The 16,391-nt window shown below is 37.9% G+C and overlaps 1 protein-coding gene across 1 annotated transcript; it reads right to left on the minus strand.

Moving 5' to 3' along the window:
- Positions 1-5,075: 5,075 nt before the first annotated feature.
- csnk2a2 (casein kinase 2 alpha 2) lies at positions 5,076-13,847 on the minus strand. Its single transcript, NM_001008079.1, has 4 exons — positions 13,676-13,847; positions 8,603-8,714; positions 6,719-6,820; positions 5,076-6,197 (listed from the first exon to the last, which is right to left on the minus strand). Exons 1-4 carry the CDS (start codon positions 13,777-13,779, stop codon positions 6,183-6,185), a joined length of 333 nt encoding a protein of 110 aa, NP_001008080.1. The 5' UTR covers positions 13,780-13,847; the 3' UTR covers positions 5,076-6,182.
- Between the last annotated feature and the right edge of the window lie 2,544 nt (positions 13,848-16,391).

Consider the following 16,391-nt stretch of genomic DNA (forward strand, 5'->3'; position numbering starts at 1 on the left):
AATCGTACATCTGCACACATAAAGCATTAAAAAAAAAAATGATCAGTTGTTAGCAAATCAATGCAGACAAACAATTTAGAAGAACTATGCCATTTAATTTCCAAAGCAACAAAATCTTGAATTTTGAATGGCTGCTGCACTGGGGCTAAATGAAAACACCCAACTGCTTTGAAGACACCAGCCCTCTCAGGCATCAGCAGGTGAACACAGCAACACTGTTCCTGTCATGAACCAAAATAAGGTGGTGTCAAGTAAGACACCCTTGTGTGACAAACTATAAAATACAGATTCTTTACAGACATGGTGCTACAAAATATATCACTTTTAAATGTTAGAGAAGGAGTTTAAAATAGAGATACATTAAACCATACTAAATTACTGAACAGCAATGTTTTCAGACACAAATATAAACTTTATATAAAACCCGATGACAGAGACCCTTAAAAAGAAAAGTACAAAACATAAAAGGTAACAAAACAAGGCAAATTTATTAGCTAAGAAACACCTCAGAACTAATGATAAGTGAATCTGTCCCCTTTCACTTTGGCAAAAAATTTGCAAAGGTTATTGAAGTCAATGGGCATTTTTTTGGATTTTTTTTTAAAACGGCACGATTGGCATCTATGGGCATTTTATCTCAGTGAAAAATGCCAAAAAAGTTTGATTATCACTACTCAGAACTGTATCTTAACATTTTCAATAATGTTACCTGCACTTTACCAAACATGACGCATCACTTACCTGGTAATCCACCAGCAGCTCGGGGCCCTTGAAATATCGTGATGCTACACGGACATTATATTCCTGTGCTGGATGGTAAAACTCTGCCAAGCCCCAGTCTATCAATCTGAGCTAAATGATGAGAAATATAAAAAGGTTACAAACAATATTTGTAAAACTGAGCAAGAAACCAGCTGGTGACTTAGAAAAGCAAAGCAAATATCATGGTTGGCAAATAAAGCCAGAAAGATTACAATGCATAAAAACAGAAGGTAATACAGCTGGGACAGAAATTAGACATTTTGGCTAGTACCTTTTTTTGCTGGTGATCAATCATGACATTATGTGGTTTCACATCTCTGTGCATCACTCCTTGGCTATGGCAGTAATCAAGAGCCTAAAAGGAACAGAAAGGTACATATGCTCATTTACTTCTTAATTGTGCTCAGTCTTAATTAACTTAAAGTTTAAAAAAGGACGTCTAAAGGACAGAAGCACTCTCCCATCACCGTTTAATGGTGTTATATATTTATAGATTAATAATGGATAGAGTTGAATTTTACTGTTAATGTTTGTTTCATTTTTATGAATTTATTATAGGAACTGGGAATTTGACTTTTCTAAATATATCCATTAAAAAAATTACCATAGAGTTGTTTTCTTTGCCTTGCTAACATTTCTTCTTGTTAAGGGTTAAGAATTATGCAGTAATGTAAACAGTGGGATTCAGACAGGATTTCACACTACTGTTACTTGAATTTTCTTATAAATATAGCTAGAATCTTGTCCATAAAGGCAAAACAGACGACTTACTCCACTTGCCCTTTACTTTACTAGCATAAGAATTACAGCAGTCAAAAACATGCTCCCTGGTATCCAGCAGTTTCAACTTAATTGAAAGGGAAACATGCAGCCTATGGCAGACACCAGTGCCGTAAGCAAGATTTGTTAAACAAAATGAACGTAAACGTTCTCAAGGAATCTCAAATGAAATAGTCAGTGCATTTCTATAAGTAACATGTTTTCTGTTCGAGTTAATGGGAAGCAAATGTTGTCAGGAAATTTTTACACCAAGAGAAAATGAGCCTTAAAATTATCTTAGCGTTTACCAACTTCAATTTTTATTTTTTACAAAACTGCTATACATTCATATGAAAATATTAACTGTACTTTTTATGCATGTGTTCCTTCTAAAGAGATTGATATCAAGAGTTTAACAAATAGCCAATTGCAGTATCGAAATGCTGCTTTTGGCCCTGATGTGACAATAATGGCATTTTAAACTTATAACAGAGTGCTGTTTGTAACCGTTTGTGTTCCCTTAAAAGAGAAGTTCCGAAAAATATATATCAACTATATAAATGCTAAAAAATAATTGCTAAATGCATAATTTCCTGTCTCTCAGCTCTTCCTTCTTTCACTTCAGTAAAGCAAGCATACTGGGGAAGAAAACTTTGAAAGCTTGTTACAATTTGCTTGGAGGAAGGCGTGGAACGAACACAAGAAGCTGTGAGTTAAGTTTTAGAGGATATATTTACATTATTATTTGTTTCCCAAGAAAGCACCATATCCCTTCATAAAGAGGCATTATACTGCTTTATCCAACATTAGTTCAAAAGGGCTTGTGCTGAACAGGTTTTGACTGTGAAACCTTGCACTAAAATGCAAAATCTAAAATAAGCCACACTCATATACACATACTGTCATATACACATACTTTTTGGTCATACAAGCACAATCAAAACAAATCACCAATCTACTGAGAAGCCTAAAGTTGACTATACGTTGACCAATAAGAGATGCCCACTTGCATTGATAACACATTTGTTTAGAGCCTGAGGAAGAAAAACTTTAGAATGCTACTAACCTTAAGAAGTTCATACATGTAATAGCGGATATCATAGTCAGTTAGAATCTGATACAACTGCTGCATGTGAAAAAGGAAAGAAAAAAAAGGCATGAAAAACGCAAAAAGAAAAATGATAACATTTGTTTAACATGTCAATTCTTATATAACTTACAAGTGAACCTGGGGGAAGAGAGGTTGATATACTTGGTGATCTGTCTGTGGCCACAAATATAGCATATATCTCAAAGGGAAGCAGTATCAGGTAGGGGTTTTATTTGCTGCTGTTTTCTACCCAAGCACCACAGCTGTCCAAACTACCTATGTGCCATAGGCCTGACCTTACTGAAATGTCTTTCTTGCTTAATAAAAACAAATTAAAATAATGTGCAATTAATTCTAAATTCTTCCCTTCCTTTGACTGAAAAGCCTAATCCCAGATTAAAATTGAGCCCTCTGAGAAAAATATTGAGAATCCTTGCTCTTTGTAAAGCAACACACAAACACATTTTTTGACACACTATTTCAGACATGGTACATAAACAGTATCTGAACTTTCAGACTTCTCACAGGAATACACAATTCCACAGACTGGAAAGAAACCATGATAGTTTGCCCCTACAGGGAGACCATTACCCCAATCACAGGCTAGAGACATACACGCATCAATATAATTGTACGAAACATCGTTTTGGGGGACCTACAATACATCACTTTGGGATAGGCTATCATTTTTTCTTCTGAATCCCAACTATTTACTGTTCAAAAGAAAAATACAAAGCATAAAATAAACTAAAACAAAAATGGGTTGAGCCAACATGATGACATGCCTGAGGTCATTTCTTTACATCAGCTAAATGCATGTTAGAAATCAAATTAATGTTGCAGATAGGACAGGGGAAACTTATGCCTGTTTAATATTTTGAGCAACTTGTCTGCTCAGAAATACATGCAAACAGCAGTAATAATTTGCCAAAGACTGCTCAGAGAATGTAAGTTAGGATATACACTGAAGAAATATGCACTTACCTTAAAATCTGTATTGTTGATGTATTCAAAAACAAGGGCTGGAGTCTTGGACTGTGGGTAGATTAACACAAATGTGAGTACAGACATACACAGAAACACATAGAAAGCTTTTGTACATTTGTGTTAAAAAAAGATTATATTATGGGATTATATTTTCAAGTGTCATAGGTTTTTGTTCAAGCAAGATCAATATCTTGTGATCCAGCATTAAATAACATGGCCTATTTATTTTCTTAGCCAAATCTTGAACTGAATCTTGTTTTTGGTGAAAACCTACCCTAATCCTTGTTAAATTGAACACGTGTGTTCAAAAGTGTTAACTGAAATGTATACTAAATACATCAACACACACATATGGTATCTATAGCCATAAACCCATTATCCCAAATAATGAAAGCTATATTGCAAAACTGGTTTGTATTTTGGCAGTAAGGGCAAGCAACAGTCCAGCACTGTTAATGGGAGAGTGTATAAGGAGAATTTGTAGGGCTAAACATTGTGGTTCCAGCAGCCGGAGCCACCAAACTTCAAGGGTATTCAGCCATCCTAACCAAGATTTGTTAAAGAGCCCCACACAACACAGAAAGTCCTTAAATACCTATCACTGTGATCTGTTCCTTCAAAAGTATGAATAAATACCATCCAGCTGCAAAACAGTTTTTGTCTTTCTGCATCATTTGAAATTCTGGCAGGGGAGGAGGGACTAAAACACTGATGTTACAAATTGTAACAACTTTTTAAGTTTACAGACAGCACACAAACTAAATGACCTGCAATGCATTGCACTGTTACTTTCCTTATTGACTTCATGTTTGCAAGGAATTGTGGGATTTGGAGAATGCAGGCTGAAGGGCATTGCTTTGAGTCATTATGATTACTTTTCAAAAAGCTTAAGCTTGGCAGCAATACCAGCTTATAAAAGGATTCTGTAACTTGGTGCCCTACCAGGTGAGCGATAATTATTATTAATCAGAGACAGTATGCCAAATACGCATTGGAAGAGATTGTCACCAATGTTGATACCCCAAAACGCTTAAGTTTGCAATTAGTCAACAAAAACTGCTCTGTGTGGACAGCGACGGGCCGACCATGTGCCTGGCGTCATGTACACATTTACAGAGAGGAAGGCAGCAGATTTGCCGTTATGAATGCCAGCAGAGAACCTGACTTGTGTGTAATTAGCCCAAAGCTTTGAAATTAATGAGATCCAACGTTATTGCCTTTTTACTATCATATATGTTTTATTGTTTTGTGTACTGTCTTTCATTCCTTGTTTCGCTCCCATTGCTAAATTAATCTAAGGAGCAGTGCAGTAAATGTTAATTAGCATTTCAGATAAAGGGCTGGCATACCGTGTTCATCCAGAATTCTTGCCATGATTCAATATAAGACTTTCTTTGCCAGAAAGGAAATCACCATCATCATGATTTATTTATATAGTGCCAGCAAGTTACAAAGAAAAAATGATCATACCAGGAAATGTTTTTTTATATTTATTCGCCATAAAAATCAGCTTATTCTGACGTAAAACAGGTTTACAAACAAATTAAATGTTGTTTTCACAAAAGGTAAACATCTTCAAATCTAACAATATAATTTCTTTAACATGCTGCAAAAAATGTTTGTGAATACTCCCCTTAGTATTTTCTTTGTTACTGTGTTAGTTTTATGAAAAACGGAAACTGTGCCCAACTGAGCAAGCTAGCTGCTCAATGTAATATGTATGTATCTATGTATGTATGTATGTATGTACGAACGTACGTACGTACGTACGTACTTATGTATGCAGCATTACATACATTTTTAACATTATTTCAAAATGTTGAAAAGCATACACTGCAATCAACACATTCTAGCAAATAAAATACTAACAAGCAAATTAACTAATTAGTTATAAGTTTTTTCTTTGCATGCACGATACCATTACTGTTAATTACACATGCATACTGCACTAAAAGCAGGCATAACACCATGTATGTTCTAGTGTCTTCTGTTCCACTGAGACTCCCAACATCATGTACGACTAGGCATGTCTCAATATATCCTTACCCTCCCTCTTCCTGTCCATACGTGTTATGGTGTAAGAAATATCATGCGCTGTACAGGGTGGGCATAGGTCCACTATTTTATTCCTGCTTGGCAGCCCACCAAAATATATATTTACAGACTCTTTTCCTAACTTTATAAGCTTTCTTTTCATAGCCAGTAAGAGTGGGGGGTGGGTTAAAGTGAAGGGTGCCAATGTAATGTATCTGTTGCAAGCTATACATGCTCTACACAGGACCATAGATGCCTGTTAGAATTTAGCTTGGCAATCTCGCCAAGCCTTTACATAGCACACTACCCTGCCGGCTTAATCTACAGGGCAATATAATTTAAACTATGGTGCCATTTAAGAGAATCAAGAGTAAAGCTCAAACAAGTAATTCTTTCCCTTATATGCCCACCTTGAGGTGAGCAATATTTGGTGCTCATCTGATAATATGACCCTCAGTCAGGCATGTTGGATGGCCCCATACAAGGGCAAATAAGATGCTGACTCAGTCTGAAGGGGCCAATCTGGCAGCTTAATTCAGCTGAAGAGGTGTCAGAGCCTGTAGAGCTAAACAAATGTATTTTTAAAAAAAAATAAAGTTACATGGAACCCCCTGGGACTCACTTTACTTTCAATCCCTCAGGGTTCCTTTACCAGCTTCTATATATTATTATCTTTGTGGTCTATCACATCAGCTTGCAGAGGGTTGGGGGGCCTATTGATATCACTCCAAATTGCTGTGCAGCTGTAAAGAAAGACTGTAGCTTTTTAAAGCCCAAGTCTGTTGGCTTGAGTATTACAGAAATGATTGCCTGAGTTTCAGAGTTAAATATATATTAAAAAATTCTATTTGCGTTTCTGAAAAGTAAATTACAGTACAGGATTCTTGTTGATAAGCACTATTAACTCATGCACTTTTAAATAAACATGTTTCCCATCCACCAAAAATGGGTATTTTTGTATAATGAGAGAAAATGTTACTATAAGTAAAATTTCTAATGTGCATTTAGTGCAATAAAATACTGTGTTTCAACCAGATAAAAGAAGGGCAGGAAATGACTATTAAGGGCAATTTATCCAACACATACCACTGGGTCCTTGATGGTGTCCAAGAGTCGGATGATGTTGGTACCACCACGCAAATTCTCTAGAATCTTCACCTCTCGCTTTATTTTTTTCTTCTTCACAGGCTATGAAAAAGTTAAATAGTTTTAGTGGTATACAGAGAGAAATTAAAATTACAAATATAAAATGTTTCAGTGCAAAGCCTGAAATTAAAGCCACTGCAAGCTCCCTGGTCATCTAAACAGGGAATGTTCTTAACACAGCAAGTGACATGAAAACATTTTGATGCCAACATACTATAGTTAAAATTTAAAAAAAAAAATTGCCCTGGCCTGGGGTTCCACCTATAACAATTTATCTAGCACCAGTCAGGGCAAACACGGTTAATACATTGAGATGCCTTACAAAACATAGAGCGTGGATTTTCAGGGTCTTAGACATTTCCTTTAAAGGGCCAGTAACAACAATTGAAATGCTTCTGTATCAATTTAAATACAGTGCTAATATCTATAATAGCGAACTTTTGTAATTTCCAATGGTCTCTTCAAAAGACTGAACTCTACAGAATACAATTCCCTGCACAACTGGATAAATAGTAACAGATTTTTGTTTAAAGGAGAAAGAAAGGTAAAAACTAAGTAAGCTTTATCAGAAAGGTCTATGTAATTACAGCCGTAAGCACTCACAGAAACACTGCACTGACTTCTCTGAAAAAAGATTTCTTGTGTCTGTAATTCCAGTGCCACAGACAGCAGCTTTCTCTTTCTCCCCTCTCTGCAGGAAGCTGACTCATAGTCTAACTGAGCATGTTTACTAGGTCTGGGCATCTGTGCAGGAGTGAGGCATTATGGGAACGTTCTTCACACAGCTCAGCGTTTTTTCTTCCTGTTTGGCTTCTGATCTTCTGAACAGGTGAAATATGGGGAGACTTAAGGGCACTATTGAGACAACTGAAGGTATGCCTGCAGCTTGAGATTAACTCTTTACTAGCCTTTCCTTCTCCTTTAAGCTGCTGCCACTTGTGCTGTGCAGCCACACTGGCAGCCTTATTTGAGTACAAGCACAACTAATTTAGGTAAATACCTTTGTAGTTGTTTTATTTAGATACACTGGATATAGTGAGCTGAAGAGGAACTTTATCTGTCAGCATGACAATGACAAGCATACCTAACTAAATCAATAAAGCAATGTCTTCACCAAGGTGGATCAGTGTTCTGGAATGGCCCAGATCTTAATCTGATTGTGGGGGTGACCTAGAGAGACCTGTGCACAATTGCCCTCGCAATTTGACAAAAAAGTTTTGCAAGAAGCAGTGGGCCAAATTTGGCAAGTCCAGATGTTCAAAACTGATAGACTCTTACCCAAAAAGAGCTGTAGTAAAATCAAAAGATGCTTCAATCACATATTAGTTTAGGGGATGTGCACACTAATGCAACCAGGTTTTTGTATGATTTCTTTTTTCCTTTTTCTTCACTAAACTGTTTCTGATTTGCATTCAACTTCATTGTACAGGTATAGGACCCGTTATCGAGAAACCCATTATCAAGAAACTCCGAATTACAGGAATGCCTTCCATAGACTATTATAAGCACATAATTGACTTTATTAAAAATTATTTCCCTTTTCTCTGCAATAATAAAACAGTACCTTGTACTTGATCCCAACTAAGATATAATCCTTATTGGAGGCAAAACAATCCTATTGGGTTTAAATTATTTTTTTAAGCAGACTCAAGGTCCCATACCTGTATAGATTGCAATAAAGGTGGAATAAGTTCTGAGAGGATTTATCTTGGTTTTTTTTTTTTTTTTAATAAACAAAAACCTGCCAATTTGCAGGGATGTGTTGATTTTTTATATCCAGTGTATCAAAATCACACAATGTTCTGGAGATGGCAACGTGCCTACCTTGAGAATCTTAACCACGACCCTCTCATTGTTGGTGATATTTATAGCTTCAAACACTTCACTGTATTTGCCACGGCCAAGCTTTCTAACCAGTTGATAATCCTCTTGGTTTCTGTTGAAAGGGACAAGGTAAAATATTACTCTAACAAGCAGTAAGAGAATATTGCCACATACAAAAAAAAAAAATGTGCATGTTAGTACTACAGTTCACCAACAAAATCCATAACTTGTACTCTTTCTCTAAGTGATCTGTCGCATCATATGTTGCATGAAAATTTTGTAACAATCTAGGGTACTGTGTATCAGATCACGGCAAGGCCCTTTCTTCTCTTGCTGAGCAACTTTTTTAGCATCTAAGGTTAAGGCTAATGCCACACTGCGTATTCTCGGCAAGCCAAAAAACGCTTGCTATATCTGCTGATAATATGATGTCTTGCGTTTTTTGGCGGATATGGCCACATGTGCCTGCCCCAGAGTGTATTCCATTAATTTGGGTGCAGGCACAAGGTAGGCTAAATTTACAGTAGTGGGGCGTATTCTCGGCTTGCCAAGAATACTCAGTGTGGCATTAGCCTTAACCTTAGATGCTAAAAAAGTTGCTCAGGAAGAGAAGAAAGGGCCTTGCCGTGATCTGATACACAGTACCCTAGATTGTTACAAAATTTTCATGCAACATATGATGCGACAGATCACTTAGAGAATCTCAGGTCAAGTAACCACCAATTTCCCCAAATAATAATTATTACTCTGATACATGGTAAAGTATTTTAACATCATAAAACAGATGAGACATGCAACTACCTTACACAACCTGTGCAAAGCAATTATGTGTCTAGATAACTTCCAGCAACAACTGACTAGTTTGGGCACCTTTTGCTTTAAAATTTGCTTAAATTATCTGTAATATGGGGATGCACCATTTTCTTTATTTGTAAGGGTTTTTTTTTTAGTTAATTGACATTTTTATTGTCCCTCTCTCGGCCTGGGGAATATATGTGCATTCCTGTTGCCAGTCACAGAATGAGGATTACATGCAAAGGATTGTGATGAATTTTTTAAAACCAGTAAATATTACTTTTTGTTCTATACAGGTGCATCTAAAACCAGTTTAAATTTAAATCATTCCAGACTGCTGAGCTCAATGGAGCTACCAGATGGTAGTTAAAAGTGACTTAGGGCAGTGGCAGACAGGGAGATTAGTCGCCCCGCGACAAATCTTCGTTGTCGCAGGCGACTAATCTCCCCGCAACGCTGCAATATACCGAAGTCGCCTGAAGTTTCCTCTCAAGACAACTTCAGGCGACTTCAGGACATCGCAGCGACATGTATGCCACTGCCGACAACAAACATTTGTTGTGGGGCAACTAATCTACCCGTCTGCCACTGCCCTTACAAGATACAGTAGAATTTGCCCACTGTCTACAAACTTCCCTTTTAGAATTAGGTTACTTTATTCGTCATTTCTTGGATTTCTTGCATTTCCTGTTCTATTGCAGTTTGAATTATCAAAGCAAGCATACGATTAGTTTCTTTGGGTTACAAGACTTACAGACACTCTGCACCTATTATTACATTGCCTGCTTAATGCCTCAACTTTATTCACTAGTATCTGATCCTGCCAACTGTCTCTCTAATGAGGCCATGTTTTTTCCATCCAGACAACAGCTGAACACAATTCTTCGTTTAGTCGATTACTTTTTGCTTGACAGGATTTCACTCTGCTGACCAACATTTAAAAAAACCCATTCAGCTGTTGTGGAAAAAAAACTTACTGCTGAACAGCTGAATGTTGTTCTCCAACAAACTGGCACCATAAAATAAAACAAAAATGCACAAAACAATTTTCCAGTCACAAGATGGCTTACCCACTTAGAGTAAGAAGTACAAGACACTGCCATATATAAGTGGGGCTGCAGTTCAGATAACCACTTTATTTTCCATGCATTTGTAGACACCATACCTGCATGGACAATTTGATAGGGAAAGATGCTCCCCTATGCGCCTAAACATCGGTGGAATTCAACACAACTTGTGAAAAATTTGTGCTATTTAAAAAGAAACCTATTGTTGTTCATGTAACTCTTTACACAAGCAGTGTCACACAGGGTTACAAAAAGTCTCAATTGTAAGTTCTGTTAACCAGGGCTGTCTTTCCCTGTTGGTTACCGGTTGTATTTTTGTATGCAATACGTATGTGTTGCGTATACACAAATTTATTGTACAACTCTGCCAGATAAGTTGGTGCTTTATAAATACATGTAAATAATAATTATTTGTCATCACTAAAGAGGAAATCTACAGCTACAAACTAGCTATAAAAGGTTTAGTTACTAATTTTTTTTTCTTGCTTTTCCCACAAAATACTGTTATGATACCACAATAAATACAATTAATAACCTTCATATACCAGCTTGGAGTACTTTACTTGTTGTACCATGCTGCCATCTTAATTTAATTCCCAGTAATCCTATGTGGCTGTCTAGGGCTGTGTGTACACACAGTATAGTAAAATTTCAGAATACTGTGCATGCACTGATTTTTAGTGTTACAGCACATGGATAGCTGGGAGGGCTGCTAGGTAGTGACTTAACAAATTGGCCCCTCTTCAGTGAATTATACTGTACTTTTTCTGAAATCTCTTATATTTTCTAAATTTGTAGAAAAATATAAATCATAAATTAGAACATTTAAATGCAAAAACTTTTTCAGGGACTTTTTGAATCAATTTTATAACAACAATCCAGACAAAAAGTGACAATACCCCCTCTCTCTACATAAGGGCTAAACTCCATGGGACAAGTTGGATGTTGTTGCATGGCCTAAAATATAATGGAACTAAAGCAGAAATCTGATGATAGGATTGCCATCCAACACGACACCTGTTGCGTGAGAATGCTGCATCTTCACCAACCGAGATAAAATCTAATGGTGTCTGACAGACTTTTTTTTCCTCACGAGATACACTGACAGATGTAGATGCAGGAACAAAACCCACCATCTGACTATCTGATCAACCTTCACATTAGGATTTGTTTTCCCGAGTGCTTGCTTCTGCATTCCCCTGTGGTACGTTTCTCCAGGTGGTACGTGTTCCACCCCAGGGGAGCGCTGTTGAGTGGTGTTGCATGGTGTTGTGTGACAATATCATATAAAACCTGACCAAAATCTCCCATGGAGTTTAGCCTTAATAGTTTATCCCACCCAAAAGTTGGAAAAACTAAAATGCATGTCTAAGCACCGCACAACAAGAAAAAAATAGGTGGGTCACACGGGTAAAAAAAATTCTTGACTTTACTAGAACAAATTAGAGCTTGTGTACCAACATCTATTTGAATGTTGGTAATTAGGCCCCTAAGGGGCATATTTATAAATAAAGCTTCAAAAGCAAGTTTCCTTAACTGTTTAATCTTGTGCTTTGTAAAAATCAGAACATTTAAAGCAGTGGGGAAGCCATAAGTGAAAACGTCAATAAGAGACTCCACAAATGTAAAAAAAAACTTGTATATAAACCAGAGCAGTTATTAAAAATGTGCAAAAAACATGCATAGCTTCCACAATTTTACTAACTATACTAGTTCCTATGTGATTTTATTTTTACACTGCTGTATTTTCATGACTTCAATCAGGGTGTAAAATGTTAGCATAAATACTACTGCAACTCCGGTGTATGCAGAGTTGAACAACAGCAACCTGCTGTTTTAGGGCCACGGCCCACAGGGAGGTTAGTCATGCGCGGTTAAATCTCGGCTACCACACAATAGTCAGTAATTATTTAGGGCAGTCACGTGTAGCATTTTGATGCCCGCAGAATATTGTCTATTCTATGGTCAGAACAATGGGGACTGCCCCATCTAAAACATTTTTAAACCAATTAAGCCTGAACACTGCATGTAAAGTTACATGAATTAAAGGGTATTCTTAGAGGGAGTCCTGCTTAGGTCCAATTTTTGAAACTTGGACCCAACCAGCATCCTGCATTTTTACTAGTTTAGCATTGCTACACACCTTTCAACTAGAAGTGACATCTTCTGAATGATCAAAACTTGCTTATATAGAGATCTGCAACCCACAGGCACAAATCCAGAGGTTTGCGAATAAGGTGGTAAATCCTACAAATCTATCTCCATTTTTACTGTCTCAATTTCACCACTTTTGAGAGGTGGTCAAAGTGCTTTATGTGGCACTGCCCTTTGTAGTCACCTGCCCCTGAATAAATTAAGACTCTCAGAGCAGAAAAAAAGGTGAATTTAAATATGAATACAGAAAATTTGATGTATGGGGCAGATAACCCAATAAGTTCTCTGCCATAAAAAGGAAGAAACTCCACAATAAAATGTTACTTAATAAAAGAAAATGTAATATTAAACATTCTTTTCAAAACACTCATTAAATATTTAAATTAATAAAATAAAATTATTTGCAAATTTGATTGAAATCATAAAGAAAAGTTAATTATAGTTTCCCTGACCTTTAACAAAAGTATGTGTCCCATTCTCCAGACCTGGTTCTGACTCTAGAAACACTGGAGAACAAGTCACTCTGGCATGCTTCCTTACAGGCTTCTGCTGCAGGGTTTCAAAAGTCAGAACCAGCAAGGCACAGTACAGAAAGGGCCGGTCCTATTTCAATTCCAAGTCATTTTTGATTACACTGGATTAGATTCGATGATTAGGTTGACAGTTTCTTTCATTATACTTTTTTTAGGATTTACATCTCCGTTAATGTTGTTTAGAGCCTAGCAGCAAATGTCCGTGATTTCCATCGGCAGTACCTATGAATTAATACTATAAACAAAAACGTCTTTCTATATGGTAATGATAAGGGGCATGCCGAGTTCTACTGTAGTTGCTGAGTGAGCAGTGTGAGTGAATAGTCAGGGAATAGTGAGTGAACAGTCTAACTCAAGTACCTCCCTGATCTTTGCCCACCATCTTTTAAGCTTTTTCCCCACCATGTTTTATTCCCCGTTTCTACAAATAACAAATCAGTTCTACACCCCCCAAAATCTACATGTTTTCACAGAATCCCCCAAAGTTATTCCCAACCACCACCCCCTCCTGCCCCACTAGTTACCCCCAATTGGGAACATGCGCTTCGTAGTCCCAGTACTCGCGGCTTCTCAGGCTGTTGACATCGGCATATACCCGAGCTTTGCTCCCGGCCTGCGGACCCGGCATGGCTCCGGGGTTTCGGGTAAGTAGGCCCCTAAGCCCCGGGCTAGGGAGGCGGCAAGAGGCCGCACGCAGGAGGAGGGGGGCGGCCGCACTCAGCGCAGCCAGGCCTGGCCGGGGGTACAGCGGCTTCCGGGACTGACAGGGAGGAACCGGGCACTAAGAGCCAACAGCGCACTCTGCAGGCCCGGCGGCCGAACTACCGCCCAACAATTGGGTAAGACTGCCTGTCGCTTTCCCGCTTGAATTACTCATCACCTGCACGACGGAGGCTATTGGTACAGAAGAAAGAATATACGATATTGAGCAAAAAGCCTCAGCCTGAATGAAAATTCTGCTGCTAGCAGAAGAGTAATGGAGACGTGAGACCTGGGCAAAAAAGGCTTTGATAAACGCTGACATATAGTGCAAATGGGGTGGACACAGACAGTATATGATAGCAAGCTGGGGGTAACTTTTGGCTCTGCATCTTTTTTGTCAGTGCTTCTAACTTCCACTGGAACTTGTCATTTTTGTCTTATTTCTCATTCATGTGTAAATATTTAAGGTTTTCAAAGTATAAGTAAACCCCTATTCCCTGAGGGAAAGTTATGCACCCCAAGTGAATCTGGTGGCTAAGTTTTTCAGTTTTCAGAAACATATTAAGGAGCACTGTGTCACCATCTTCCTTGCCACTAACAGGCATCCCTCCATAGATTTAAGGTGGGCCTCAGACGGCCTGCCCAATTGGTATCTGGTGAAAATCCCTTTGGGATTGTATACTACTGTGCATATGCAAGTCTCAATTCTTCTGAAGGGATGCCAGAAAGAGACACTGGCCCACAGCTGGTGCAGTCTTTTTTTGCTGAAAAGGAGCATTGGCCTGGGAAAAACATTAGTGATTGGATTCACTAGATAGCCTAACATTTTAGGCAACCTCTCTACCAGTCATTTAAAGTTTCCTTGACCTTTAGTGCCTTCTAGTGCCATTTGAAGAACTGTCCAACTGCTGGTCTGTGAGGGAACCTTTGCTGACCTGCTCATATTGCAACACACCTCTCATGTTCACAACACAAGGCTGCCCAGGGTGGCTGTCAGGAACTGGGCCCCATAAAGCTACGTGGCCACCCCTTTAAACCACTCATCCCAATCCTGGTGGAACTGCTAAATACAATTGTAATATTACTTAACTTTTTTTTATTAGATTCAGATAAGGACCATTTATCAGATCATTTTACAAAATACAAACAAGTAACATTCTATGACTGGAACAAAGTAACATGAAAATTATTCAATTATGCAGCATTAAAAATAGTTGTATCGTTTTAAAACTACTGGGGGGTTGCTTTAAGACTAAAGCTGGCCATACATGTAAAAATTGTACAAACCCTAGTTTTGGACCTTGTGTGGGCTCTGAATTATCGTCCCAATAATTTTCATACCATGGCTATCGGTTGTTTAGTCGATCGGACAGGTTAGAAAATTTCGGCTAATGATAAAATCTGCGCATATGTTGTGTATCGGATGAAATCCTTGGGGGACCTACAATGGAAGTCACTTTTGTATGACTGGTGTCAGCCAACTACTTCATGAATATTTCAGAATATCCTCTGATTTGTATTTTAAAGGCTTTATCCTACAATTTCAGTCTGAATGTTTCAGATCGTTGCATTTAAATGTACGACCGATATCCAAACGTTTGTCGGAAGAAGACTAAAATCTGAACGTGGTGGCAGACCATTTTACATAATCTAATGTGTAATCTAATCTATGCTTATTTTTAGATATTAAAGTGTGCCTTATTACATTGTAAAATCTAGTCTAAAAAGATATATATATTAATTGCACTGTTTTCTATTTTAAGCATAGGATCAGCAACAGGATTCCCAGATGTTTATTGGAAATATGCTGCATAGAAATATCTTTACATCCTTTAGGCTGCTGCAGTGATGCAGTAAACAGTATCTGATGCAGTGTCAGCAAAAAATGAAAGCCGTGCATTCAACTGCTGTACTCTCCCTAATGGTGTTACCAACACAGAGGTGGTAGCAGAGGGCTAGGCAGACTCCTTGCTCAATTTATGAGTAATCTGGCAATGAATAAGAGGCAGGGGTAAACAAGATAGCAGCAACTGCCGTGGGCACAGAAATTAGACTCCAGCACAGAACCAATATTTGAAACCCAAACCCAACTTTTAATCTGCTTGGACTCACTACCTGCTGACAATCATTAAATGGAAAGTGCTATTGCTGTAGACCCGACATCATCAGAAGTGGGCGGGGGTAGAAAAAATGTTTGAAAAACGTTTAAATGAGTAAAATATAGATTATATATAATAGTATAATGTGTGAGTAGTTTAATTGGGTGGGGGTTAATGGAATCTATACATAAGTTATGTAAGTTTCTTTGAAAGTAACAAAAGCTTTTACATAAGTTACATAAACTGTATAAGCACAGGGGGCCAATAACTAGTCTTTATCTTAATTGGGGGGGGGGGGGGTCAGTGGAGTTACAGAAGTTTCTTTGAAAGTAAAGCAAGTTTTTGCATAAGTGTAGGGGCCCAATGATGTTGTTGTGAGGCCCAATAACCAGTCATTTCCCTGCTGGAAAATTCATGTAGGAAATGCTCATATAATTCA

The sequence above is a fragment of the Xenopus tropicalis genome, chromosome 4 (assembly GCF_000004195.4).
Source record: "Xenopus tropicalis strain Nigerian chromosome 4, UCB_Xtro_10.0, whole genome shotgun sequence".
Classification (NCBI taxonomy): domain Eukaryota; kingdom Metazoa; phylum Chordata; class Amphibia; order Anura; family Pipidae; genus Xenopus; species Xenopus tropicalis.